Source organism: Panthera leo, chromosome D1, assembly GCF_018350215.1.
Source record: "Panthera leo isolate Ple1 chromosome D1, P.leo_Ple1_pat1.1, whole genome shotgun sequence".
NCBI classification, from domain to species: Eukaryota; Metazoa; Chordata; class Mammalia; order Carnivora; family Felidae; genus Panthera; species Panthera leo.
This window is the reverse complement of record NC_056688.1, coordinates 109,323,323-109,348,190: the sequence shown is the minus strand read 5'-3', so window position 1 is coordinate 109,348,190 and position 24,868 is coordinate 109,323,323. Positions and strand designations below refer to the sequence as shown.

At 49.6% G+C, this 24,868-nt stretch overlaps 2 protein-coding genes across 4 annotated transcripts; one reads left to right on the top strand and one right to left on the bottom strand.

The window, feature by feature from the left end:
- Positions 1–8,848: 8,848 nt before the first annotated feature.
- Positions 8,849–20,985, bottom strand: CCS (copper chaperone for superoxide dismutase). 3 transcript variants are annotated; one of them, XM_042905114.1, is made up of 9 exons: positions 20,850–20,982; positions 20,445–20,517; positions 14,564–14,701; positions 14,179–14,356; positions 13,602–13,662; positions 10,153–10,197; positions 9,459–9,536; positions 9,284–9,387; positions 8,849–9,169 (listed from the first exon to the last, which is right to left on the bottom strand). In XM_042905114.1, exons 1-9 carry the CDS (start codon positions 20,886–20,888, stop codon positions 9,016–9,018), a joined length of 870 nt encoding a protein of 289 aa, XP_042761048.1. In that variant the 5' UTR covers positions 20,889–20,982; the 3' UTR covers positions 8,849–9,015. The 3 variants fall into 3 exon arrangements, with proteins under 3 accessions (XP_042761048.1, XP_042761050.1, XP_042761049.1); XM_042905116.1 differs by lacking the exon at positions 9,284–9,387 and having other exon boundaries at positions 8,849–9,126; positions 20,850–20,985; XM_042905115.1 differs by lacking the exon at positions 10,153–10,197 and having other exon boundaries at positions 20,850–20,981.
- Positions 20,986–21,085: 100 nt separating this feature from the next.
- Positions 21,086–24,131, top strand: CCDC87 (coiled-coil domain containing 87). The gene is given in 2 exon segments (XM_042905113.1): positions 21,086–23,695; positions 23,697–24,131. Coding segments are annotated over 2 exon segments (2,553 nt in total). The 5' UTR covers positions 21,086–21,166; the 3' UTR covers positions 23,721–24,131.
- Positions 24,132–24,868: the final 737 nt, after the last annotated feature.

Genomic DNA, 24,868 nt, shown 5'->3' with positions numbered 1-24,868 from the left:
AAGTATCTTTAGTGAAAATAAAAGAAAATCTACAGGACACAATGGGTATTTGAAAAAACTTTGAATTATTTTTCTTTTTTTAAAAGCTGGGGTGAAGCACCTGTGGCCCACCTTTTTTTTTTTTAATTTTTTAATGTTTATTTTTGACACAGAGAGAGACAGAGCATGAGCGGGGGAGGGGCAGAGAGAGAGGGAGACGCAGAATCCGACACAGGCTCCAGGCTCTGAGCTGTCAGCACAGAGCCCGATGCGGGGCTCGAACTCACAGACCGCGAGATCATGACCTGAGTCAAAGTCGGACGCTCAATCGACTGAGCCACCCAGGCGCCCCTTGAATTAATTTTTAAAGTACTCTACTAAGTTTGTTATCAAATAAGGTTAAGACTGGACAACATTTATATTCTGCTGACCTACAAAGCACAGAAACAAAGTGGTCAGAAATATGGGGGAAAGTTCTTACTTAACATTATATTTATACAGATTCTACCTCCTCATGTGGCTAAGCAGCAGCAGAAACTTCCTAAGATGGTCACAGTTTCTTCCTTAATTCCCTGATGAAAGAATGAACAGAGTGAGTGAATGATAATAACAGTTCACACTGGACATTTACTAAATTTACCAGATGCTATTCTTTGCACAGGCAATCTTATTTGATTATCACAATAGGCCTGTGAGATTGGCTTGTTGTAATCCTCATTTCACAGGGAAATGTGAGAGGCCTTCCCCAAAGTCACAGAGCTAGAAAGTAGTAGACCTGGGATCTGGACCCAAAGCCCAGCTCATCACTATTATGTTTTCCTGGATATATGCATGAATAAGAATGATTAGTAAACATGGCCATACATAGTGTGATGACACCCAGCAAGGAATTCATTCATTATGTAAAGATGCTTCTATGTACATTCTCAGAGCCAGAAAAAAAATCTGTCCTTAGAATGTCTTTGATTATGGCCAAAAAAAGAAAGAAAGAAAGAAAGGCCAACTTCTGATAGATTACTCAGGTTTAATTTAATTAAATAGAGAAGAGGAGAAGAACACTACAAGTGTGCGGGGGCAGGGGGGCAGTTTACACAATTTTCATTGCCTAACTCAGGTAATAAATTCAAGAGATTGTGAAAACATACCTTACAGGCCTAATCTGAATTTAGGAACCACAGTTTGTAAAGCCATTTGTAGGGTTTGGCCTGAGAGTTCCCTGTTAACACAGCAACAATGAAAAAAAAAAAAACTTTAAAAAAAAATATTTATTTATTTTTAACGTTTATTTATTTTTGAGACAGAGAGAGACAGAGCATGAACGGGGCAGGGTCAGAGAGAGGGAGACATAGAATCTGAAACAGGCTCCAGGCTCTGAGCTGTCAGCACAGAGCCCGATGCGAGGCTCGAACTCACGGACCGCGAAATCATGACCTGAGCCGAAGTCGGCTGCTTAACCGACTGAGCCACCCAGGCGCCCCAAAATATCTATTTTTTTGATTGAGAGAGAGAGAGAGAGAGCGCGCATGGGCAGGGTAGAGGCAGAAAGAGCGAGGGAGACACAGAATCTGAAGCAGGCTCCAGGCTCTGAACTGTCAGCACAGAAACCAACACAGGGCTTGAACTTGTGAGCCTCGAAATCATGACCTAGCCAAAGTCAGCTGTTTAACCCACTGAGCCGTCCAAGCACACGTCCACAGCAACAATTTAAGAAAGACCCAATTTAAAGGAAAAATCGCCCTTGACACGTGTGGCCCCGGAGGCAAGCAGTCCTGGTCCTGGGGATTCTAACCCCAAATTCTTTTCAGCTGACAAAGTGTCCCTTTAGTGGATAATCTATCTTAATACTGAGAAGATCTAGATTTAAAAATAAACATGATGAAGTAAATGAAACACATAGTAATACTTTTAAGCTCGCAAGTAGATTTTTGTCGTATTTGGAGAAATCTGAATATATTTGGTATTTACAGTGTGTGTCATGGTAAAGAAATGTTGACATACTAGAGAATCTGACAGGTCAGTCTTGGTTTTCTAATTTAAAAGGTGTAATTAAGAAATTGAGGGGCGCCTGGGTGGCTCAGTCGGTTAAGCGTCTGGCTTCAGCTCAGGTCATGATCTCACAGTCCGTGAGTTCCAGCCCCACATCAGGCTTTGTCCTGACAGCTCAGAGCCTGGAGCCTGCTTCAGATTGTGTCCCCCTCTCTCTTTGCCCCTCCCCCCTGCTCCCACTCTGTCTCTCTCTCTCTTAAAAATAAACATTAAAAAAAAATTAGGGGCACCTGAGTGGCTCAGTGTCATATCTTCGGATATGTCCAACTTCGGCTCAGGTCATGATCTCAATGTACATGGGTTCGAGCCCCGCATCAGGCTCTGTGCTGACAGCTCAGACCCTGGAGCTTTGGATTCTGTGTCTCCCTTTCTCTCTGCCCCTCCCCTGCTCACGCATGCGCTCTTTCTTGCTCTCTCTCAAAAATAAACATTAAAAAATTTTTTAATTAAAAAAAAGGAATTGACTTCATGATCCAATCACAGAAGCACAAATATTGTATGATTCCACTTACATGAGGTCCCTGGAGTAGTCAAATCCATAGAGACAGAAGGTGGCTGCCAGGTGTTGGGGGAGGGGGACGTTGGTGTTTAATGGTGAGAGATTCGGTTTAGGGAGACAAAAAAGCTCTGGAGTTGAATAGTGACGTTGGTTACATGACAATGCGAATGTTTGTAAGTCACAAAAATGTACACTTAAAAATGGTTAAAACGGTAAATTTTAGGTTATGTATGTTTTGCCACAATTAAAAAAAAAAAAGGATTTTAGATGCTAAAACCAGTAGGCAAAAGTCTGATGAGAAATGGGATATTTATATAGTCTCCAAGTAGCTCCCCACAAAAGATTTACTAATTGCAAAGGAGAAAATTTTAAGGTTCTGTTGGAGAAATGCAAGAGACCCCACCCTAACCAAGTGATCCCATTAAACCGCAGCAGTAATAAGATATGTCAACATGATATACTGAGAAAGGCACAACTTCACTTCTGTGGTATTGGAACCAAAAAGACGTACCCTCAACCTAATCACAAGAAAATGCACACAAACCCAACCAAAGGATAAGCTACAAAATACCTGACCAGTACCCATCAGGAGTATCAAGCCAAGAAAGCAAACACCAGGAGAGTCTGAGAAACTGTGACAGATCGGAGACCAGGGAGACAGGACAGCTACCAGCAATGTGCCATCCAGGATTTGATCCCAAAACAGAAAGTGATCATTAGCAGTAAAACTGGCAAAACCCGAATCAAGACCTACCTACGGTTCAGTTGCTAGTCTTGTCTCAGCGTTAATTAACTGGGTTTGAAACTGTACTGTATGTGCACAAACTAACATGAGAGGGAGCTGGGAGAAGGCAACATGAACTCTCTATTGTTCTTTCTTAAGTAAATGATTGTTAAACATTGAGATATAATTCATATGCCATAAAATTCACCCTTTTAGTGTACAATTCAGTGGTTCTTAGTATACTCACAAGGTTGGGTAACCATCACCTTCATCTAATTCCAGGACATTTTAATCACCCCCAAAACGCAACTCTGTGCTCGTTAGCTCTCTGTCTGTCCCCTCCTCCCTAGACCCTGGTGACCACAGATCCCTCTGACTTTGGATTTGCCTCTTTCAGACATTTCAAATAGAACCACACAAACATATGGCTCTTGTGCCAGCTTCTTAGCATAAAATATTTTCCAGATTCATCCCACTGCAACTTTTTTGTTAATCTAAAACAATTTCAGAAGAAAATGTTTTTAAAAACTGATTTGGGGGTTGGGATTTTTAGCTAAAATACATAATATTTTTTTAAGTTTGTAAATTGTAGCAGCCTGGTTTCACTGTATTTATCAATTTAAGAGAGAAGCACGTTGGGTAGTTTACCTTCAGTCCAGGCATCCTTGGATATTTAAGAGAATTAGATGTGCAAATACAATTTTATTTATTTTTAATTTTTTTTTTAGATAGAGTGTGGGAAATGGGGGGGGGGGGTGGGGAGAGATAAAGTGGGAAAATGGTCACAGGGAAAGGGAGGGAGAGAATCCCAAGCAGGCTCTGTGCTGTCAGCACAGAAACAATGAGATGATGACCCGAACCGAAATCGGATGTTTAACCGACTGAGACACCCAGACGCTGCTCCCCACAAATACAATTTTAAAACTTTGAGGGAACTTATGTTGCAAATGGATATGATTATGTAAGGGAGCCCAATGTATCCAACCTGAGTTTTGTCAAAAAAAAAAAAAAGGTAAAGAGAGTAGTTTTTATTTTACTCGATTTATAAATAGAATAGTAAGTTTTATAATTTGAACTTAAAGCCTTAAGGAAAACTAAGTTTTAAATGTGTTACTTTAATAAAATTGAATCCTAACTGCATCAGTTTCTTGTGGCTGTTATAACATCTCAGAATCTTTTTTTTTATTAAAAATTTTTTTTTAATGTTTATTCATTTTTGGGAGAGACAGAGCACGAGTGGGGGAGGAGCAAAGAGAGAGGGGGACACGGAATCGGAAGCAGTCTCCAGGCTCTGAGCTGTCAGCACAGAGCCTGATGCAGGGCTCGAACTCATGGACCATGAGATCATGACCTGAGCCAAAGTCAGGCACTCAACCGACTGAGCCACCCAGGTGCCCCTCAGAATCTTTAACTTAATCACATCTGCAAAGACTCTTTTCTCACATAAGTTCACATTTACGGCTTCCAGGGATTAGGATAGGGATGGTAACATTAGGGAGCACTGTCAGCCAATCACAATGATTTTTTTTTAAGTTTTTATTTCTTTAGAGAGAGAGAGAAAAAGAGAAGGAGCACAAGTGGGAGAGGGGCAGAGTGAGAGAATCCCCAGCAGGTTCCACATTGTCAGCGTAGATGCAGGGCTTGAACTCAAGGACCATGAGATCATGACCTGAACCGAAGTCAAGAGTCGGACGCTCAACTGACTCAGCCACCCAAGTGTCCCCACAGTAATTTATTTCTAGAAAGTAACCACTAATCGTCTTTTCAGTGCACCAATACCACTAATGTGCATCAAAAACCTAGCGACAGTTCTTTCGTACCAGAATTGTTAGTGCTATTAGCAGGCAATGAGGCCCTGGGAACCCTGAGTTCTTTCCTCTTCACCTTAAAGCTGAGCACTATCTGTTATGGTGCTTCCCTCACCTAGGTATTTAGGTATAATCTCCTCTTTATCTCTGGCTAAGCTACACCGAGTCCTTCTTGGAAGTAGATATCATATATGTATTTAAATTTGAGAAGTATGTGGGGGCTGGAGGATGATCCTGGACTCTGCTCCTACATCACGATAGAGAACAGCAGGCTGACATACTGCTCTGAGAGCCCTAAGCCAACCATTTTTTAAAAGATGAGACTAGAGGGGCGCGTGGGTGGCTCAGCCGGTTAAGTGGCTGACTTCGGCTCAGGTCATGTTCTCACGGTCAGTGAGTTCAAGCCCCGCGTCAGGCTCTGTGCTGACAGCTCAGAGCCTGGAGCCTGCTTCCGATTCTGTGTCTCCCTCTCTCTCTGCCCCTTCCCTGCTCATGCTCTGTCTCTCTCGGTCTCAAAAAATAAATAAACATTAAAAAAAAAATTAAAAAAAACAAACAAACAGATCTCCAGGGGGCGCCTGGTTAAGCATCCAACTTCAGCTCAGGTCATGATCTGGCTCAGGAGTTCCAGCCCCACATCAGGCTCTGTGCTGACAGCTCAGAGCCTGGAGCCTGCTTTGGATTCTGCGTCTCCCTCTCTCTCTCCGCCCCTCCTCTGCTCGCGGTCTTTCTCTCAAAAATAAATAAACATTAAAAAAATTTAAAAAAAAAGAATTACAAATAAAATACAATAAAATATAACAGATCTCCAGGCTTCACCCACAGTTTCTGATTCAGAAGTCTGGAGTGAAGCCCTGAAATTTGCATTTCAAACCTTTCCAGGGGATGCTCATGCTGCTGGTCCAAGGACCACAAGAGCCCTCACCTGAGAGCCACTGGTTGTGGAAAAGTCAGAGAAGACAGACAAGAGGAACAGGGAAAAGGATTTTCAGAAGCCAGAGTTGCACTTGCCTTGGGAAACAGCCCCATCTCTTCCAAGGACCACCACCTGCAGCCAGGAGTCCTCAAGAAGAGGTCTGCCACTGCTCCGAGGAGGGACTCCAACGGGGACCCTGGGCTGGGATTCAGCTGGGGAGAAGTTCTCATACTTGGGAAAACAGAAGTTTCCTTCAATGTTCACAGCTCTCCAAACCCACAGTGTGGAATCCCAGAATGAATGGAATTGTCAGAGGGGAAAACCCAGAGAGAAGAGGGAGGGAGAGACAAGAGGTCCCTAAGACATGGCTAATGAGGTTGGGTGCTGGGCGCCACTGAAAAAAAGTTGTGGCAGAAGAAAAAATAATAAAATGGTGGCTGACAAAACAGGAGGCAAAAGGAAGTGTCTGGGTTCAGAGCACCTGGGTGGCATCCAGCACTTGATTTCAGCTCAGGACATGACCTCACAGTTGGTGGGTTTGAGTCCCACATTGGGCTCTGCACTGCCTGTTTGGGATTCTCTCTTTGCCTCTCTCTCTGCCCCTCCACCTCCTTGTGTTCTCTCTCTCTCAAAATAAATAGATATTTAAAAAAAAAAAGTGTCTGGGTTCCCTGAAATGCAGTGCAAAGCCACTGGAGTTATACACAATGTTGGTGCAGTTCGTGGATGAACAATTTTTATTTTAATTGCTATGTATGCTCTTTTTCTAGCAAACTTCTATTTATGACAAATGTATCTTACTTTCCATACTTTACAAGAGCACGAATAGAGTGGTTAAGAGTATAGACTTGGAGCCAGACCACAAGTCTGAACCTAGACTCTGCCACATTACTGTGTGACCTTACACAAGTTACATAGCCACTCTGTGCTTCAGTTTCCTCATCTGTAACGTGGGATAATAACAGAAGCTGCCGTGCAGTTATTATCTTGAGGATTAAGTGAAGTATTGCATGTAAAATGTTTAGAAAAGAGCCTAGGACTTAATAAATGACTATATGGGTATTACCTAATATGATTACGTTTTTAATGAAGTTTAAAAGTGAATAAAACTCTTATTTTATTTTATTTTTATTTATTTATTTATTTTTAAATGTTCATTTATTTTCGAGGCAGACAGAGCATGAATGGGGGAGGAGCAGAGAGAGAGAGGGAGACACAGAATCCGAAGCAGGCTCCAGGCTCTGAGCCATCAGCACAGAGCCCGACGCGAGGCTCGAACTCACGGACCATGAGATTGTGACCTGAGCCGATGTCAGACGCTCAACCGACTGAGCCACCCAGGGGCCCCTGAATAAAACTTTTAAAAAGTATCTGGTAAATGACAGTACAAATGGTTTATGGACATAGCAGAGATTGAGAGCTCACACAAAAATGATGGAATTTGGTAAAGATTTTCACACTGTTCTCCCAGGAGCCCCAGGACTTTTGGGAAGGCCTATAGTCTGGGCTAAGCATCTTTGGCCGCTCTTCTACATATGTGTCACCGTTGGGCCTTCAAGATGTTTGAAGAGTGTTCTGTTTTAAACCAAAGTTTGAACACTACATGTTTAAGAGTTTAGAAGATGGGGGGAAAAAGGTTTAGAAGAGAGAAAAGCTAATGGGGGTGTTGCTCCCTTCAGTTTGCTAAGAGGTTTAGTCATAAAAGGGTTAACTCCAGCTGTCACTCCAGAAGGGAGGTGGGAGGAGGCCAGGGGCTGGCTGTGGGTAGCATCCAGGAGCAGCTCTTGCAATGCTCTGGAGGGAGAATAGGGGAGACAGCCCGGGCCCCATGCTTGAAAGGGTGGTTCCCAGGAATCAAGGGAGCTGGAAAGCAACAAGCATAGGTTTGGCAGCATAGGGCAAGAAAGAGCAGGGTTCAAGGGCCGGGGCTGGAGGCAAAGCCAGCAGCCGTGACCGAGCAACAGGCAAGGCCGGGGGGAGTGGGAGCAGAGCCAGGCACATCTTAGCCAAGGCCAGCTAACTGTAAAACCGCCTGCCCGGTTCCAAGCAGGCAGGGTAAGGGGCAAAGTTTGTATTCTGACAGTCCACTGTGTCAAAAAACCCCCAGTGCATGACAAGGTCCAGTGGGGGGAAGGGTAGGGGGGCAAAACGGTAAGTGGGGAGGCCCAGAAACCCTGGCCCCACACATTAGTCCTTGGATATTGGCCATCCCTGTGAGAGGAGGGGCTTGGCTGGGCAGCTTCCAGGGGCCCCGTTTGGCCTCAGATGCACAGCCACTGCTCCCTTGACCTCCCATGTGCCACGTTCTGCGCCAAGCACTTTATTAGATTAATTAAGAGTCTTTTACTTGTGAGTAAAGAAATCAACTCAAGCCAGATTAATTTCAAAAGCGGGGAGGGGGCGCTGCATGGGGAAAATCCAGGAGTGTCTCTTGACCGCCCCCCCTCCCGGTCAGGAAGTAGCTGGCCACAGGAAAGGCCCAGAGTGGGGACCCTGGAGCCTCTGGCATTATCCAACAACTCTCAGGTTCTCCCTGTGCGTCTGCCTCATCCCTCTCCTCAGCAGACAGTCTCTTTCTGATACTCAGTTGACAAGGCGGGGAGAAGAGGGCCGCCTGCAGCCCCCGTATTCCTATGTTACAGGTCCATCCACAGGGAGGAACTCAAGCAGGATCTGCCCTGACAGAAACAGGAGTGCTGGGGCCCAGCACTGACCCTGGGGAGGAGGACGCAGCCCTCGGGAAGTGTGTGGATCTGAATCCAGTTTTGCTTGGCTCCGAAGCTAGGAGGTGGTCCTCAAAGGGAGGAGACAGGTAGGGGAACTGTGTTCACCAAGGCCATAAAGGGACGTTGTTGGGACACGGACAAAAGCCAACGTTCTGTATGAAAATAAAACTTTAATTTGCCAAGGGGCCATCACAGCAACCCCACACCCTGTACCCGAGTTCTCCTGGGACTGGGCAAGCAGGGCCTCCCTGCCCACTCTCTGCAAGTGGAGGTGCTCAGCTGGGAGAACAGTCACACGTCCGAGGCTGAGGCCGTGCTCAGAGGTGGGCAAGGGACTTGGCCGGCTCCTTTCGTCCCTCACCAGCGATGGGCCGGTGTCGCTCCTCCCAGATGGTGAGGCCGTCGCAGGAGCAGATCTGCTTGGGGTTCTGGAAAAGGCCAGCGGAGCGTGCAATGATGCCACAGGCCAACCTGAGGAAGAATGTGTGGTCAGGAGCGGGTGCTGCAAACTGGTCTGGGCTCCTCCAGGGCTGCCCGTGCACCGCTGGCACAGCACAGCCTCCTGCCGGGGGTGGCATCACTCACCTCTCTCCTGAGTTCCCTGTGACCTTGGATAAGGGATGGCCACCCCGGCCCAGGTCGTCTTCTCCCTCATCGATGACCAGGCTTCGGCCAATCACATCCCACACCTTTGAGGGCAGATAACAGCCTCAGACAGTGGACCTGTTAGGAAAGGTCCCCACCCTCTTTTCCACCTCACCTTCAGCTGCTTATCCTCTATCCTGAAGACAGCTCGGCCATCAGTGTCAGCGCAGACATTCCCCAGGTCTCCTCGGTGCTGCGGTGACATACAGGGGTGAGGAGAGGGGCACATGGGGCACAGCCGCCAGCTTCTGGCTTCCCAGTATCTGATTCCCCTTCCCCAAAAGTATCAGTGCCCTCCTCTGGGTGCAGTCTGGTAAGATAAGGAATGGCCCAGGACACAGGATGGCAACTAGATGCTCCCTCCCTGGGACTGAAATCCTGGCCAGTGACCCCCTTCCTAGGAAGTCATGCCCACTGGACCAGACTGTTTCTCCTACAAGGTTGTCACCCTCCCTGCAACCCAGCCTCAAAAGCCAGCCTGGTTCCTTCTTCTTTACAAGCCCCGTTCTCCAGCCTCTTGTTGACTCTAAGCCCTTGGCGGTCTGCATGCAATGCCCCTGGGCTTAAGTTGGCCAGGTTTGGCTTTCTGACCACAGGAAGCAGCCAGCACTGGTCCCTGACTCCCAGCCTCCAGGAACACAGAGAAGAAACACAGGGAGCAAGGAGCCTATCCTGCCCTCCCCCAGAAGTTGGCTCTGCCTACCTTTTCCCTTTGAAGGTAATAAAAAATGTCCTAACACATATACCAAGCACTTCCTCCATCAGACACACTTTGCTGGCATGCTGTAGCGTGCACATGCAGTCCTCACCCTCAAGGAGCTCGAAGCATGGTGGGGAGACAGACGTCGAACAGACTAGCGATTATGAAACACAGAGTTAGTACGGCAGTGAGTAGGTTTGCAGGTGACTGGACCTTACTGGTAAGTCACGGAAGCCCACGTCTCTACAGATAAATTGTGCCCAATCAGACGCTTTAGGCAGAAGCAAGTGCCTGTGCCTGTGCGGGCTGGTGCACATGGCTTTGCTGTGAAGAATGGTCACAGAGCAGGTCACTGGGGGACGGGGGTGACAAGCAGCAAGAAGTGCCACTTCTGCTTTATCTTGTTTTCCAGAGAGACATCTGCTGCTTACACCTGGCACTTTTTGTTATCCTGCGGTGGGGGCCTTTATGGCAGAAAGATCAAGGAAGGGGAGGTGATACTGAGCCTTGAGGAGCATCTTCAGGATTGGGCTGAGAGAGCAAGCAGCCTAGCAATACGGCTCAAGAGGCATGACCCAGCAGCACGGTCCACTCCTGCCCCTGCACTTGGGCAAGTAGAACTGGGCCGCAGGGCCTTGAATGTCACACCAAGCAGCTGGCCAGGGTCTATGCCCTTAGGAGCTGGGGAGCCAAGAAGGGCTTTGGGCAGGGGCATGGCATGGTTACTCTGTGCTTTGGGGTAACCTCTAGCACAGCGCATGAAGAGGAAGGATTGGGGGGAGGCAAGAGAAGGGAAGGCAGCTTGGGGACCAGTTAGGAGAGGTGCAAAGGGACAGCCAGGCTCTGGTGTAAACCCCCTCACTGAATTCACTTGCAGCTGGGCAAAAGCAGATGCAGAAATCCAAAAGGAACTTGTCAGTCACCATGGCAGCCTTGGCAGCCCAGCTCTTGCTCAAGTCTTTATCTCTATCAAGGACCTGTGGACAGTAGAGCAGCTGGCCCCAGCCCCTTCTCATCCCCCGCCCTGAGGGGGCCTGGGCTACAGCAAGGCTGCAAGCTGGTCTCTCACCCTTCCGGTCTCCACTCCCTAAAGACATAGGGCTGCCAGTTCCCAACTGCTCCCTGTTGGTTCATGCCGCAGGGCCTCTGCCTATGGAGTCGCCCCCACCCCCACCCCCACCCATCTGTGCCTGCCATTCCCACTCTCTGTTCTTCACCTGCTTAATTCTTGCGCAGCACCTTGCAAGGCTCGAGGTGCTCTAAGATGCACCTTCCCTGTACTGACGTCCCTCTGTGTTCTTCCACTGTGCACGTGCTAGACCTAGCATCACTTACGAGGCTAGGTTACAAAGATAGAATGGTTCCGTCTTGGATGCCCTCTCTTGCGTACTCGCTCTGGGGAAGCCCAGCTGCCGTGTTGTGAGCTGCCCTAGGAAGAGGCCCACGTGGCAAAGGACTGATGTCTCTGGCCAACAGCCAGGGAGGACCCAAGGCCTGCCAACAGTGACATGAGCCTTGCGATGATTGCAGCCCCAGCCAACACCTTGATTATAGTCACCCCAAGCCAGAGGCCCCCAGCTAAGCTGCACCCATGTTCCTACTCCGGAGAAATGGAGATGAATGCTTGTTGTTTTAAACCCCCAAGTTGGGAATGATTTGATTCACAGCGATAGATCACTGCTACACGGGACACAAACACAGCACCACACAGTGGACCCGACAGAAACCCTTCTCTGGCTTCCCAGGGTGGGAGGGGAAAGGAGTCAAACTTTTGACCATTGGAAATGTGAGGGAGCTGTCAAAAGTCCAAGAAATCAGGTACATGAGTTAAGAAACATGTACCATAGCTTCATTTGTCCTGTGCCAGAAGGCTACAAACCTTCATCAGATAGAAATTACAAATCCAGGAAGCCTGTGAGTCCTGGGAGGGTGTAAAGAGGGGCTGCCAGGTCCCGGGAGAGGGACCAGGCCCCAGAGCCTGCCCTGGTACTGAATCTCCGAGTACAGAGGGAACACATACCCCAGAAGTGAAGGAGATGTGACCGGGTGTTAGGAAACATTAAATCCCTGAGTGAGGGCAATCATCCTGGATGACACCCAGGACAAAGGTTTAATTCAGTCTTCAACCCCTTCTCTAACATTCACTAATCTCCACATAAAGGAGAAAAAGCAGGCCTTCCTCAGTTCTCAGACCTTGCAGGCCAGAACCCAGCAGGACTGCACTAACGTTTAGTTGGCCTCCAATGGTCATTTTTGCAATGACCCTGCTCTTATGGCTACAAGTACTGGTTTTCCATTCTCTGTGGCAGTATTAGGTTTCTTGTTAAAAATAAACCGACCTTAATTACATGAAACGATGTCTTGATTTGCTTCAAAATAATGGTGGAGAAAGGCTGGAGGTGTAGATGAAAAATGACTGGCCATGGGGCACCTGGGTGGCTCAGTCGGTTAAGCGTCTGACTTCGGCTCAGGTCATGATCACACCGTTTGTGAGTTCAAGCCCCATGTCGGGCTCTGTGCTGACAACCTGGAGCCTGGAGCCTGCTTCAGATTCTTTGTTTCCCTTGCTCTCTGCCCCTCCCCGACTCATGCTCTGTCTCTGTCTCTGTCTCTCAAAAATAAACATTAAAAAAAAAAAAAAAACACTGGCCATGAATTGGTCACTGTTGAAACTGGGTGATAGGGACACGGGAGTTTAGGACAAGTTTCTCTCCTTTGGAATGTTTGAAACCTTCCATGATAGATTATAGCATTAAAAATAACCCAATCTGGGGCGCCTGGGTGGCTCAGTCGGTTGAGCGTCCGGCTTCGGCTCAGGTCATGATCTCACGGTCCGTGAGTTCGAGCCCCACGTCAGGCTCTGTGACGACAGTTCAGAGCCTGGAGCCTGCTTCAGATTCTGTGTCTCCCTCTCTCTCTGCCCCTTCCCCGCTCATGCTCTGCCTCTGTCTCTCAAAACTGAATAAACATTAACAAAAATTAAAAAATAATAAAAAATAAAAAAATAACCCAATTTACCTAAGGAAAAACCTGAGTTAACTTACAGGAAACTGTGGAATAACTAACAGAACAAGCAATACTCAGATAAGCAAAAACCAAGGCAGCATAGAACTCACTGCCGACGGGAAACAATTCTCTGGTGAAAAACAAAACTCCAAGCTGGGAGTTGCACCATCAGAAATGGCCTTTTTAGTTCAGGCAAAATCTTCAACTTCCACACCTTCAGTTCTCCAGAAAGCTTTCTCCTACTGCCCATGTCCTTGGGTTCAGGCCGGATCGGGTGCTTGCCCTGGGCTCCCGGGGCCTCCCGCAGACTCCTGCAAGGGTCATCTCACTGCTCTGCAACCATGGGGTCCTCAAGGGTCTCCCTCACCAGACTGTGAGCTCTTGGGGTCAGGCCTCAACCACAGGGAGGGTCAATGTTTCTAAATTGGAACAAAATAAAATGAGGGGACCCCACCAAAATGGAATTGTCTGCTAACGCCCCAGGAGCAACCTGCCCTGCCTGAGGCCTCGGGCCCCCCCTGCAGCCTAAACTTCACCCAGATGGACACTTACCCGGTCAGAGTCCTCGGGGCCCCCATGAGATGCTCCATCAGGGTTAAAGTGGTCTCCACAGCTAAGAACAAAAGGTAAGCAGGAGGGCAGCAAAACAGTGGCTCGCAGGCCATCCTCTCTATTTATTTCACCTACTCACTCAGCAAACAGACTTACTCCGTACCAGGCTCTGGGTTGAGGGCACTGAGAAGAATCAGATGTGGGTTCTGCCCTCAATAAACTTTTGGGGGAGACACAGATGAGTAAGCAACTAATGGCATCACAGCATGACAAACACCATGACATGGAGACCTGCCTTTCTGTGTCTAGTAGGAGTTACTTCCTTCTCAGAGGCAGTAAGGTGGCTACGAGCAGGAATATCAAGGTTCAAATCCCACCCTACCATGTACGTGCCCTGGGGCCTTTGACTGAGCCTCAGTTTCCTCATCTGTAGACTGGGTGTGTGTGTATATGCCTTACAGTACTTGTGAGGAACAAGTGTGAAAGCCTGTGTAGACGGCCGAACACAGCCTCTGCACGGAGTGGGTGCACAACTGGGGGAATGAAGATGCCACCGGGGAAGTTACAGATAACTTACCTGCTGCAGTTCCCTGTGAGGTCCCCAAACTGATGGACGTGGAGTCCGTGCGGCCCAGGCTCCAGGCCATCAATGGTCCCCTCGATGAGGCAGCGCTCAGGGGTCAGCTGTAGGAAGCGCACCACCCCTTGCACAGGGCCAGGCCCCTCCAGAATGGCAACTGCTGCCCCCAGATTCTCTGCAAGGTATCAAGACACTTGGGCTGGCTCGCCACCTCAGCCCCACACCTTCATCAGCTCAAAAAGGGCAAGGAGAGAGCCCCGCATAACTCTCATGCCTTCCCCAAGGCCACCTGAACCCCCAACCCCCAAATCCTACCGTTTAGATGTGTACAAGCCCCCTCCCTCCCAGAGAAGCCAAGGCCAGGGCTGTAGCAGCTACTCACGCAATAGGCCACTGCCCATGCCCTTGAGCACCGCCTGCCGCCCTGTGCCTTCTAAAAGGGCCTGCACCTCCTGGCTGGGCAGGGTGGTCTGCACCAGGACCATCTGGTTCTCCAACTGAACCTCCACACTCTGGACACCTGTGGGGAGAGGGGGGGCACGGGCAGCAGAGGGCTGACACCCCATCCTCATCTTCACCAACCTCCCCACGGCTGGAGGCAAGCTGGGAAGCTGCCTGCTGGCTGTTAAAGGCCCTCAACCTCTCTGAGTCTGTGTCTTTATAAATAAAGTGGGGATAATGCCACGTGACCTCCAGGGTTATTGTGTGTCCCTGTTATAAGCCAGGAGTTATTTGTAACTTAAGAAACACAGGTAATTACTTAAGATGTTTTCATAAAAGTGGGCCATCAGTATTTCATTATTTATGATAGCCCAGAGGAGAAAACAACCCACATGCCCATCAACTGATGAATGTGCATCCAGGGGCGCCCGTGTGGCTCGGCCGATTGAGCGTCCAACTTAGGCTCAGGTCATGATCTCATGGTTCATGGGTTCGAGCCCCACATCAGGCTCACTTCTGTCAGCGTGGAGCCTGCTTCGGATCCGCTGTCCCACCCCCCCCCCCCAACCCCGTCCCTCCTCCGCTGGTACTATCTCAAAACTAAACAAACATTAAAAAAAAAAAAAAAAAAAAAGGAAATGTGCATCAATACAATGGAATATTTCTCAACCATAAAGAGATAAAAAGGAATCAAAGGGTTGATAATGCTACCACAGGGATGCACCTAGAAAATATCATGTTAAGTGAGAACCAGTCACAGAAGACCACACATTAGATGATGCCATTATGGACAAAACGTCCAAAATAGGAAAACCTATAGAGACAACAGATTGGGGGGTGGGGGAATAGGAGGGTGATCGCCAAAGTGTACAATTCCTTCATGAGGGGATGAAATGTACAATTGATAGTGGTGATGGCTGCACAACCCTGATCATATTAAAAACCACTGAATTGTATACTTAAAATGGGTGTATTTTAGGATATCTGAATTACATATCAACAAAACTGTCACACACACCTAAAAGGGGGGGCTGGGTGGTTAAATGTCAGACTCTTGGTGTGGGCTCAGCTCAAAATCTCACATTTTGTGACATCGAGCCCCATGTCAGGCTCCACACTGACAGCACGGAGCCTGCTTGGGGTTCTCTCTCTCTCTCTCTCTCCTTCTCACTCTGCCCCTGCTCCTGTTCTCTCCCTCTCTCTCAAAGTAAATTAATTTAAAAGGGCGGGGGGCTGGGGCACCTGGGTGGCTCAGTCGGTTGAGTGTCCAACTCTTGATTTTGGATCAGGTCATGATCCCAGGGTCAAGAGATTGAGCCCTGCATTGGGCTCTGTGCTGAGAGTGGAGCCTGCTTGAGATGCTCTCTCTTTCTCTCCCTCTGCCCCTCCCTACTGCATGCACATGTGCTCCCTCCCTAAAATAAAATAAAATAAAATAAAATAAAATAAAATAAAATAAAATAAATAAAAGGGGGGGTGCTATCACCATCATCATGAGAGCTAACATTTCCACACATGTACTGTGGGCTTTTTATACTCTACCCATATTAGCTCATTTGATACTCAAGTCACCCTGTGAGGTGGGTATTAACATCCCTGTTCTACAGATGAGAAAACTGCAGAGACTTAAGAACCTTGCTCAAATGCACGGTGTAGTAAATCAGGGAACTGGAATTCATCTCAGGCAGCCTAGCTCTGGAAACCTGCCCAGACACTCCGCTCACCCTGAGAAGCAGCCCCTCCTCTGTCCTCCTGTAGGAGCTCCCTTTTCCCCCAAGTAACTCACGCTGCACTGCTTACAGTCCCCTGTGAGTGCAGGAGCTCTGTGTGGTCCACAGGGGTCAGCCTCCAAAGTCAGTGTGTCTCAGGTGCCCTCCAAATCCCTGAAGTGACCCTATGTACACACAGACTGCGGGATGATTGACCCATGCCTAGCTTTGAGGGCCACTGAGCCGACTCAAAGAAGGAAGAGAAGGGGCTTCTCTTTCATTCAGATATTTGGCCCTCCCAAGCCTTTTAAGAGAGCTCTCAAACCCTTAGCCAGCACACGGGTGATGGGTTGGGAACTATAATGCAGCTTTCACCTGCAGGACTTCCACCATTCTGCTTTCAACTTAGTAAATGTGTCCATTGCTCTGCAGGGTAAAGCCCAGGGGAGCCGTGGGCCATCCAGAGAACAAAGGTTAAATAAGCCATTTCACCCTTTTGAGCTGGTGCCCTGTGAACTGAAGGCTACACGGACTACTGGTTTTCCCTTCATCTTTGGTTTCCCTCCTCCATATTCTTTCAACAAATGTGTGCTAGGCACGGAGGAGGCCAGGGTCAGGAAGAGCGCTGGTCCTTGTCCTCAGGGAGCTCACAGGCTGTGGGGGAAGCCAGACTCCGAAGCCAGACTCCCTGTGGATTAACCATCAGGCAGAGATGGGAATAACAGCCCAGGGGGCAAAACTGGGAAATGCCATCAGGGAGAGGCAGCACCTAAGAGACAGGAATCTCTCTCACAGGCTCGTGTCTTCGGATCCCCTGCAGCAGCAGCGACACTGTTGGGGGAGCGGGGGAGGGGCAGAATTTGTAAGACATCAGACGAACACATGCATCCCCTCTCCTGCAAGTACAGGGTGACTCTGTGAGAAGAAAATCCTCCAATTACCAAACTGGCCCTCACTTCAAACAAAATTTTATCCTGAGCCACCAGGTAGCTGTGAAGCGTTGGGCACTCTGGGTCCACTTAGAGATGCCTTTGGATGCCAATGGCTGCAAAGGGGGTACAGGGAGGGTAATGGGGGAACTCTTGTGGTCTGACTCCAGGGTACGCCAAGAGCTGTGCTCTGTCTGACACACATCAGGATGATGATACTGTCCTCATCTGGCAGGTGAGGAGATGAGGCCAGGAGGGGGTCACCACTGGCTTGGAAGGCAGCCTGTCCAGCCCCAAAGCTGATGTTTGGTCCCCTTGCCCCACAGAAAGTAAGGTTGAGCCCCCTAAGGCTGATGTTCTGAGGCTCCTGGGGCTCAGATAAGCACACAGGGTGAGAAACTTTTTTATTTGCCTTAACTGACCAGCATACACTAAGCACCTGCCACGTGCCATGTTCCAGGCAGTGCAAATAAACAGGGAACAGGTCAGGTCACATCTCTGACCCATGAAATGGCACGTGTTCCAGTGCAGGGCCACAAATGCCCAATACACACATAACAGAGTTTCAGATAGTGAAAAGCGCGATCAATGAAAACAGGTGATAGGGAACAAATGCGGGGCAAGCCACTTAGACTGGTCAAGGAAGGTCTCCTTGAACCTCTAAGTGAAGGCCTGAATGTAGTCAGGTAAGAGTATTCCAACAGAGGGAACAACGCTGGCAAAGACCTTGAGGCAGGAACAACAATGACATGTTCTAAGAAGAGAGGAAGGCCAATGTGGCTAGAGCTGAGAGTAAACAGATACAGGGTGCCAGGGTGGCTCAGTTGGTTAAGCATCCAATTCTTGATTTTGGCTCAGGTCATGATCTCAGGGTCATGAGATTTAGTCCTGCTTTGGGCTCCGCACTGGGCATGGAACCTGCTTAAGATTCTCTCTCTCCCTCTGGTCCTTCCCTGCTCATGCATATTCTCTGTCTCTAATAAATAAATTACGTAAGTAAGTGAATAGTTAGATATGAAGCTGTAAGTGGAGACCAGTCAAGCAAGGCCCAAAAGGAAAGAATCTGGATTTTAATTTTAATGCAACGGGAGGCCACTGGGAGAAGCCACAGTGTATAGTGGTTAAGAATGTGGACTCTGGGGGCGCCTGGATGGCTCAGTGGGTTAAGCGTCTGCCTTCGGCTCAGGTCATGATCTCACGGTCCGTGAGTTCGAGCCCCGCGTCGGGCTCTGTGCTGACAGCTCAGAGCCTGGAGCCTGTTTCGGATTCTGTGTCTCCCTCTCTCTCTGCCCCTCCCCTGTTCATGCTCTGTCTCTGTCTCAAAAATAAACAAACATTAAAAAAAAAAAAAAGAATGTGGCCTCTGGAGTTGAAATTCTGAGTCTGCCACATACTAGATGTGTGGCCTTAGCCAAGTTACTCAACCTTTCTGTCGAGTTTTCTATTCGGTTTGTTCATCTGCAAATGGAGATACTACTACCTTCTTCAGAGAAATATTAAAGGCCTAAATGAGCAGTGCTTGGCCCATGGGACGCTCTCAAACATTATTACTTCTGGAGGATTTTAAGTTGGGCAGTGATATCATCTAAGTCACAATTTTAAAAATCACCTTGGCTTTTGTATGGAAAAGCTATTGGAGGGGGCTACAGAGGCAACAGGGAGCACAAAGATGAGGTTCTTGTGTGGTTCAGGGAGAGCTAAGGTGACCTGGATTGGTGTGAAGGCCAATGTATGGAAAAAGAGAGGCTAACTTCTGAATATATTTTAGATATACAGCAGACAAGACTTTCTGATGGACTGGCTTCCATGCAAGTGGGTTCCTCTTCTGGGGTCTCCTAAGAGCTGATTCTCTGCTTCTCAAGTGGGAGGGCCCCAGTGGGAAGCTCCCTGTAACTATGCACTTCCTCAACTCTTGACCTTGGTCTGAACCAAGAAGGCTGGCTCCCCAGCTGAGCAAGATTCAGTGCAGCTGGTGCAGAGGGAGGCCAGGCCAGCCCTTGTTTAGCTCAAAGCCTAGTAAGAAAGAAAACATAAGACCACAGGGAACTCTAGGACGTGTTACAAGGGTTCAAGGAAGTGAGCCTTGGGCTTGGAGCTTCTCCCACTTATTTACGAGAAGAGCAGAACCCTCTTCTCCAAAGCCCCAGGCCTCCCAGAGAGGGCAAATCTCTCTCTCTCTCTCTCTCTCTCTCTCCCTCTGCTTCAATATCTGTCCCCGAATGCCTCTGCCCAATCAGATTGCCACCTGTAAGCCCTTCCTCTCATAATTTCCAAGATTTAGTGAGCTCTCACTACATGCCAAAGATTTTTCTAAAGTGCTTTACATGTATTAACTAACTTATTCTTCATGACAGTCCTGAAGAGTAGCTTATGGCCATTTAAATGCTGAAGAAACAGGCCCAAGTAGTAACATGCATGAAGTCTAAGTGCCGTTCAGTGGCAAAGAGGAGATCTGACCACAAACATTCTGACTCGAGAGCACATACCCTTACCCACTACTGCTGCCCTATACAGGCTAAGTGCCATCACTGCCCTAGCTTCAGAACCCATCTCATTCATCTCCTCTCAGAACTGCTCTTCCATGAGCAAGGCTTCCATGCTTATCATTACCTGAGGGCAGACTGTGTCTGAAACATTTGTGAACACTTCTCCCTGAAAAGCCCCCAGTGTCCGGTCCATACCTGCTGAACGACTGGATGAACATTTAACAGAATCAAAGGAAGGCAGTTCCCAGTGCCTTTGCCCTCTCAGATATTTCTGTTGTGCAAGGTCACCTCCAGACCAGTTAACTGGCTTATAAGAATCAGGAGCTGCCTGGGATGGAACACGGCCAAGGCTGCTGTTTGCGTTGTCAAGATTATGCTGTTGGGCAGCAAGAGCCGCCGCCGTATCCAGGGAACGCCCTCTGTAGGTGGGGCTGTCTATCCTCTGCCTAGCTCCTCATTCCCTGGGCACCTGAGATGCACAATACCAGTGTGTCAGGGCCGGTAGAGGGCTCTGGCAGGGCAGGCTTGAGATCTGTACTCTAGGCTCTGCCTCTGCATCTCCGTATGACTCTAAGAACATTCCTTCCTGTCACTGGGTCTCAATTTCTACACCTGTAAATGGGAGTAGGGTTGGTCCAAGAGACTTGCCGGCTCCTTCCAGAGCCCTCAAGACTGTCCGCAGTTTTTCTGGCTCTTACCTGCCACCCCTTGTAGGGACGTGCGCACCGCGTCCACGCAGCTCTCACAAGTCATCTGCACCGCGAACTCCAGCTGCAAGGGCGTCAGGGACGCGCAGATGAGAGCTGGGGACCCCTTCTGCGTGACCCTGCTTCATTACCTCCCCTGTGGCCGCCCCGAAGGCCTAGGAAAACGTCTTCACGTGACCCCTCCTCAAGCGCCCTCATTACCAGTCATGATCGTTCCGGGACCAACACCCCAACCCTCCAACGTCAACGCCAAGAGCCCCGCAAGTCTCGAAGCGGTTTTCCGGGGAGGTCCCAGGCCCCGCCCCAGGTGCCTACTCTTTCCCTTCTTCCTGCGTTAACCCCGGGGTCCGAGGCTCTCTGCCCAGAGAGGCTCCCACACGAGGCCTCGACCCTCACCGTGCAGGCGGTCCCGCGGTCCCCGGAGTCCGAAGCCATCCCGGACCCAGTCACCTGCCAGAAGACCTGAACTGCTGGAGGTCTCAGATGCAAACCTCCAACTGCGTCGCGGAGAGGCGGGGCCTCGGAAGTCACATTTTGCCCCGCCTCCTGGTGCGCGCGCACGTAACACCCCTCCCGCACGTCTAGCTTTGGCACTCACCGGCTGCGCAGGCGCACTCGGGCCATCCGACCCCCTGGTTGCCTTAGTGACCCCTGGTTGCCTTAGTATCCTCCGGCGCTCTTCTGGCCAGACCTCCTGTGCCGCCAGCGCTAAAATGGAGCCCTATAAGCCGGACCCCGAGCTCCAGCGGTTTTACCACCGGTTGCTGTGTCCGCTGTCGCTCTTCCCCCGCAAGGCGACATGCTCAGAATCTCAGAAGCGCCTTCCGCCGGAGGTGCCGATGCTGCTGCCCTGGCCGGTCTCACGGCTGACGGCGGAGTCTCTGTGCCGCCAGGTGGCCGAGCGGCTGGCCAATAGTGGGCTGGCGGTGCGCGTGCCTACCGAAGGTCGTCTCCGTTTCACTCAGGTCATCCTGGACGAGCTCAAGTGCAGCTGGCAGGAGCCTCCCACCGAACCTAGTCTGAACCACTTGAACAACCAGAGACTGCGAAAGCGACTCCAGGTCTACGTGCTGCTCAGCAGTGAGCAGCTTTTCCTACACTACCTGCACCTGCTGAACACCATGTCGACCCCCGCAAGTGTCTTCACTGAATCCGCCACGCTCACCCGTTTGACCGCCAGTCTCGCCAAGGACTGCACAATCTTTCTTACCAGCCCTGAGGTCTATCATTGCTTGCTCGCCGACTTCCTCACCCTGCTGAAGATAGAGCAGGCCCACCGCGGCATGCACAAGCTGCGCCCTGCAGGCTCTACTGGGGCTTTCAAGCTTTTCCCTAGCCCATTGCTTCACAGCTCCGGCTTCGCCCAAGTACCGTGCTGCACCCTCAACCTGAACTATCTCATCCAACTCAGCCGCCCGCGGGAGTTTCTCAGTGAGCCTGAACTGGATCCACTGAAGGAACTGAAGTCCATCCCGCAACTGAAGAAGAAGAAGCCTCTCCAATGGCTGTCCTCCGTGCAGAAGAAGAGAGAAAGCGACTTCAGTTCCGCACAGATTGTGTCACCGCCCAGGTACTCTGTGACTCCCACCAGCGGGGCTCCCCCTACCTCCCACTTGCCCCTCTGCTCCCAGTTCCAGAGGGGCCAGTCCATGCCCTCTCTGCGGGAGGGCTGGAAGCTAGCAGATGAATTGGGCGTCCCTCCACTCCCCCCTCGCCCCTTAACCCCGTTGGTCCTGGCTCCAGAGAGCAAACCAGAGCTGGCAGGGGACACGGTGGCTGAGGACCTGAAGCAGATGATAAATAACATGAAATTGGAGAGGACTCACTACTCATCACTGGACACAGGCCTGCCCCCACTCGTAGGGGCCCTGACCCGCCGCCCAGCTGCAGCACATCGCCTGGAGGAGCTGCAGAGAATGTTGAAGGGCCTCGAAGAGGCAGAAGCCACTGGGCAGTGGGGCCTCCAGTGCCCCAAATCCCTTCCATTTCAACCACAGCCGGTGACTGTTACTTTGAAGCTAGGAAATCAGGTTGTGGTCCAAGCAGCTGCCGTGCAGGTCTCTGAGAGGAACTTTTTGGACTCCTTCCACATTGACAGGGCCGGAGTTCTATACAACCACCTGGCTGGTGAACTAGAACCCAAACTTATGGAGGAAATGGATGTTGGTTGCTTTGTTGGCAATAACATCAGGGAGGTCTACAAGGAGTTGATGAGCCGTGTCTCTCTTGACCACTTCTCTTTTGACCAGGGACCCCTCATTGAGCCTGCAGCCGATAAAGACTGGTCAACGTATCTGTCCTCGGCCTTTCTACATCAAGAAAAACAGTATCGCATCATCAATCCCAAGTTAGCTGGACTTTATTCCCAGAGAGCAAACATGTTACAGTCCACCTCTGATAAGATATCCTCCCTCACATCACTGCAAGCAAGCAAAGGCTGGGAGAAGTGGTCAAACAAAGCCTCACGGGTGAACTGGTGGAAAACCACCTTGTCTGTGAGTGACTACTTCAAGTCCCTCACCAGCCAGGAGACGGATTTCCTCCACGTCATCTTCCAAATGTATGAAGAGGATGTTCCTGTGGAGGTCAAGGCCCCTGTCAGAGAGTCCATAAAGATTCGGCGCCCACCTCCCTTGCAGGAAGATGAAGAACCAGGCTTTGTGCCAGGGGAGTGGGACTGGAACACCGTGCTGGGGCACAGGCTAGGAACTAAGAGGAGCGGCCCCCTGGGAGAACCCTACAAAATCCTGAATCTGCAGAAGCGTCTGGAGCGGCTGTGGTCCATGCTTGAGGTCCCGGACAAGGATCGGCTGGACATGGCCGTCAAGTACAGCTCCAACGCTCGTCTGAGGCAGCTGCCTTCGTTGGTGAGTGCCTGGGAGCAAGCCCTGAAACCCATTCAGCTGCGGGAAATGTTGCTGGGGAAACTGGAATGGTTTGAGCGACAAGCCTCTGACCCCAACCGCTTCTTCCAAAAGACTGACATGGACCTGAGTCGCTTCCTGGAGGAGAATCGGTTCCGCAGCCACCTACACAGAAAGATCAGTCTGGCGCAGACCCCTCTGGCTTCCCTCCTGGAGGAGATTGAGTTAGTTTTTGGTGAGCCGGTGACCTTTAAGGGGCGGCGGTACTTGGACAAGATGAAGCATGACAAGGTGGAGATGCTCTACTGGCTACAGCAGCGGCGACGGGTCCGCCACCTGGCCCGGGCTCAGAAAGCCTCCCACCAGCCAGGGCTGTTCCAGAAGCTCAGCAGCCAGCCTCTGATAGCTCCTGGGAATACTCCCATTATTCTTTGACAAGGCCAAGTGCCCTCAAATCTCCCCCTCACCCCCAAGCATCCAGCAGATCCTCCAGACCCCTTGGGTGCTTTAGAAGATAAAATATCTAGGAGTGCAGGGTTCAGGAACATTGTTTTCCAACTACCAAGGGACTGAGATTAATACTTTATTTTGACGTGAGGTTCTCATAATGCATCCCCAAGCCCAGAAGCCCAGTATACCCCTTTATTTCAAGCCATGCACAATAGAGCCAAAATCTCATATATCAAAAGAACCGAGACTCTCCCTTGGAGTTCACTGTAATGGGAAATGTCAGAGGAAAACCTTCACCTTTGGAACACCTCAGCTTAGCATTTATCATACTACATTAAATTGGCTGATTGGAGTCCCAAATCAAGAGGTTCTGTGGCATGATGCTTATGAGCTATTGCTCTTGGGGTGTCAGGGTGGCTCAGTCAAGCATCTGACTCTTGATTTCAGGTAATGATCTCACGGTTCATGGGCTCGAGCCCCACGTAAGGCTCTGTGCTGACTGCATGGAGCCTGCTTGGGATCCTTTCTTCTTCTCTCTCAGCCTCTCCCCTGCTCATGTGCATGCTCTCCCTCAAAAATAAATGAATAAACGTTAAGAAAATGATAATAAAAGAGCTGGGGCCCTGGAGTAGGAAATGTGGATTTAAATCCTGGCTTTGTAACCTCAGCCAAATTACCTAACTCCTCTGTACCTGGACCATCATATGTCAGATAAAGGGGCTAGGTCCAGCTTGTTACTTACACTTCTAGGATCCTGTTGGTTGAGGTAAAAATCTGTATTACATTTTTACCAGTTAACACAAGCACGTGGTACAAAGAACAAAAGGGTATATACTGAAAAGTAAGTCTCCTTCCCATCCCTACCTCCCATACCCCAGTTCCCCCACTGTGGGACCATCACCAGTTCTTGTGCATCTTTCCATTCTCTTATTCAGCAAATAGTCACCGAGCACCTACTAGGTGACACATGCTTGGTCTGTATCACTAAACAACAAAGATGCCTACCCTTCGTAGAGTATATACCTACGTTACTTGGGAGAAACAGACCATAAACCGTAAACATAGTACCTAAGCACACAGAATAATAGAATGTTAGAAGGC

Coding starts and splice junctions, on each gene's coding strand:
- CCS (XM_042905114.1), bottom strand. CDS start 20,888: ATGGCTTCGGACTCCGGGGACCGCGGGACCGCCTGCACG. Junction 14,702..20,444: donor GTCCCTACAAGGGGTGGCAG/GTAAGAGCCAGA, acceptor CTCTCCCCACAG/GTGTCCAGAGTGTGGAGGTT. Junction 14,357..14,563: donor CATGGGCAGTGGCCTATTGC/GTGAGTAGCTGC, acceptor GATACCTTGCAG/AGAATCTGGGGGCAGCAGTT.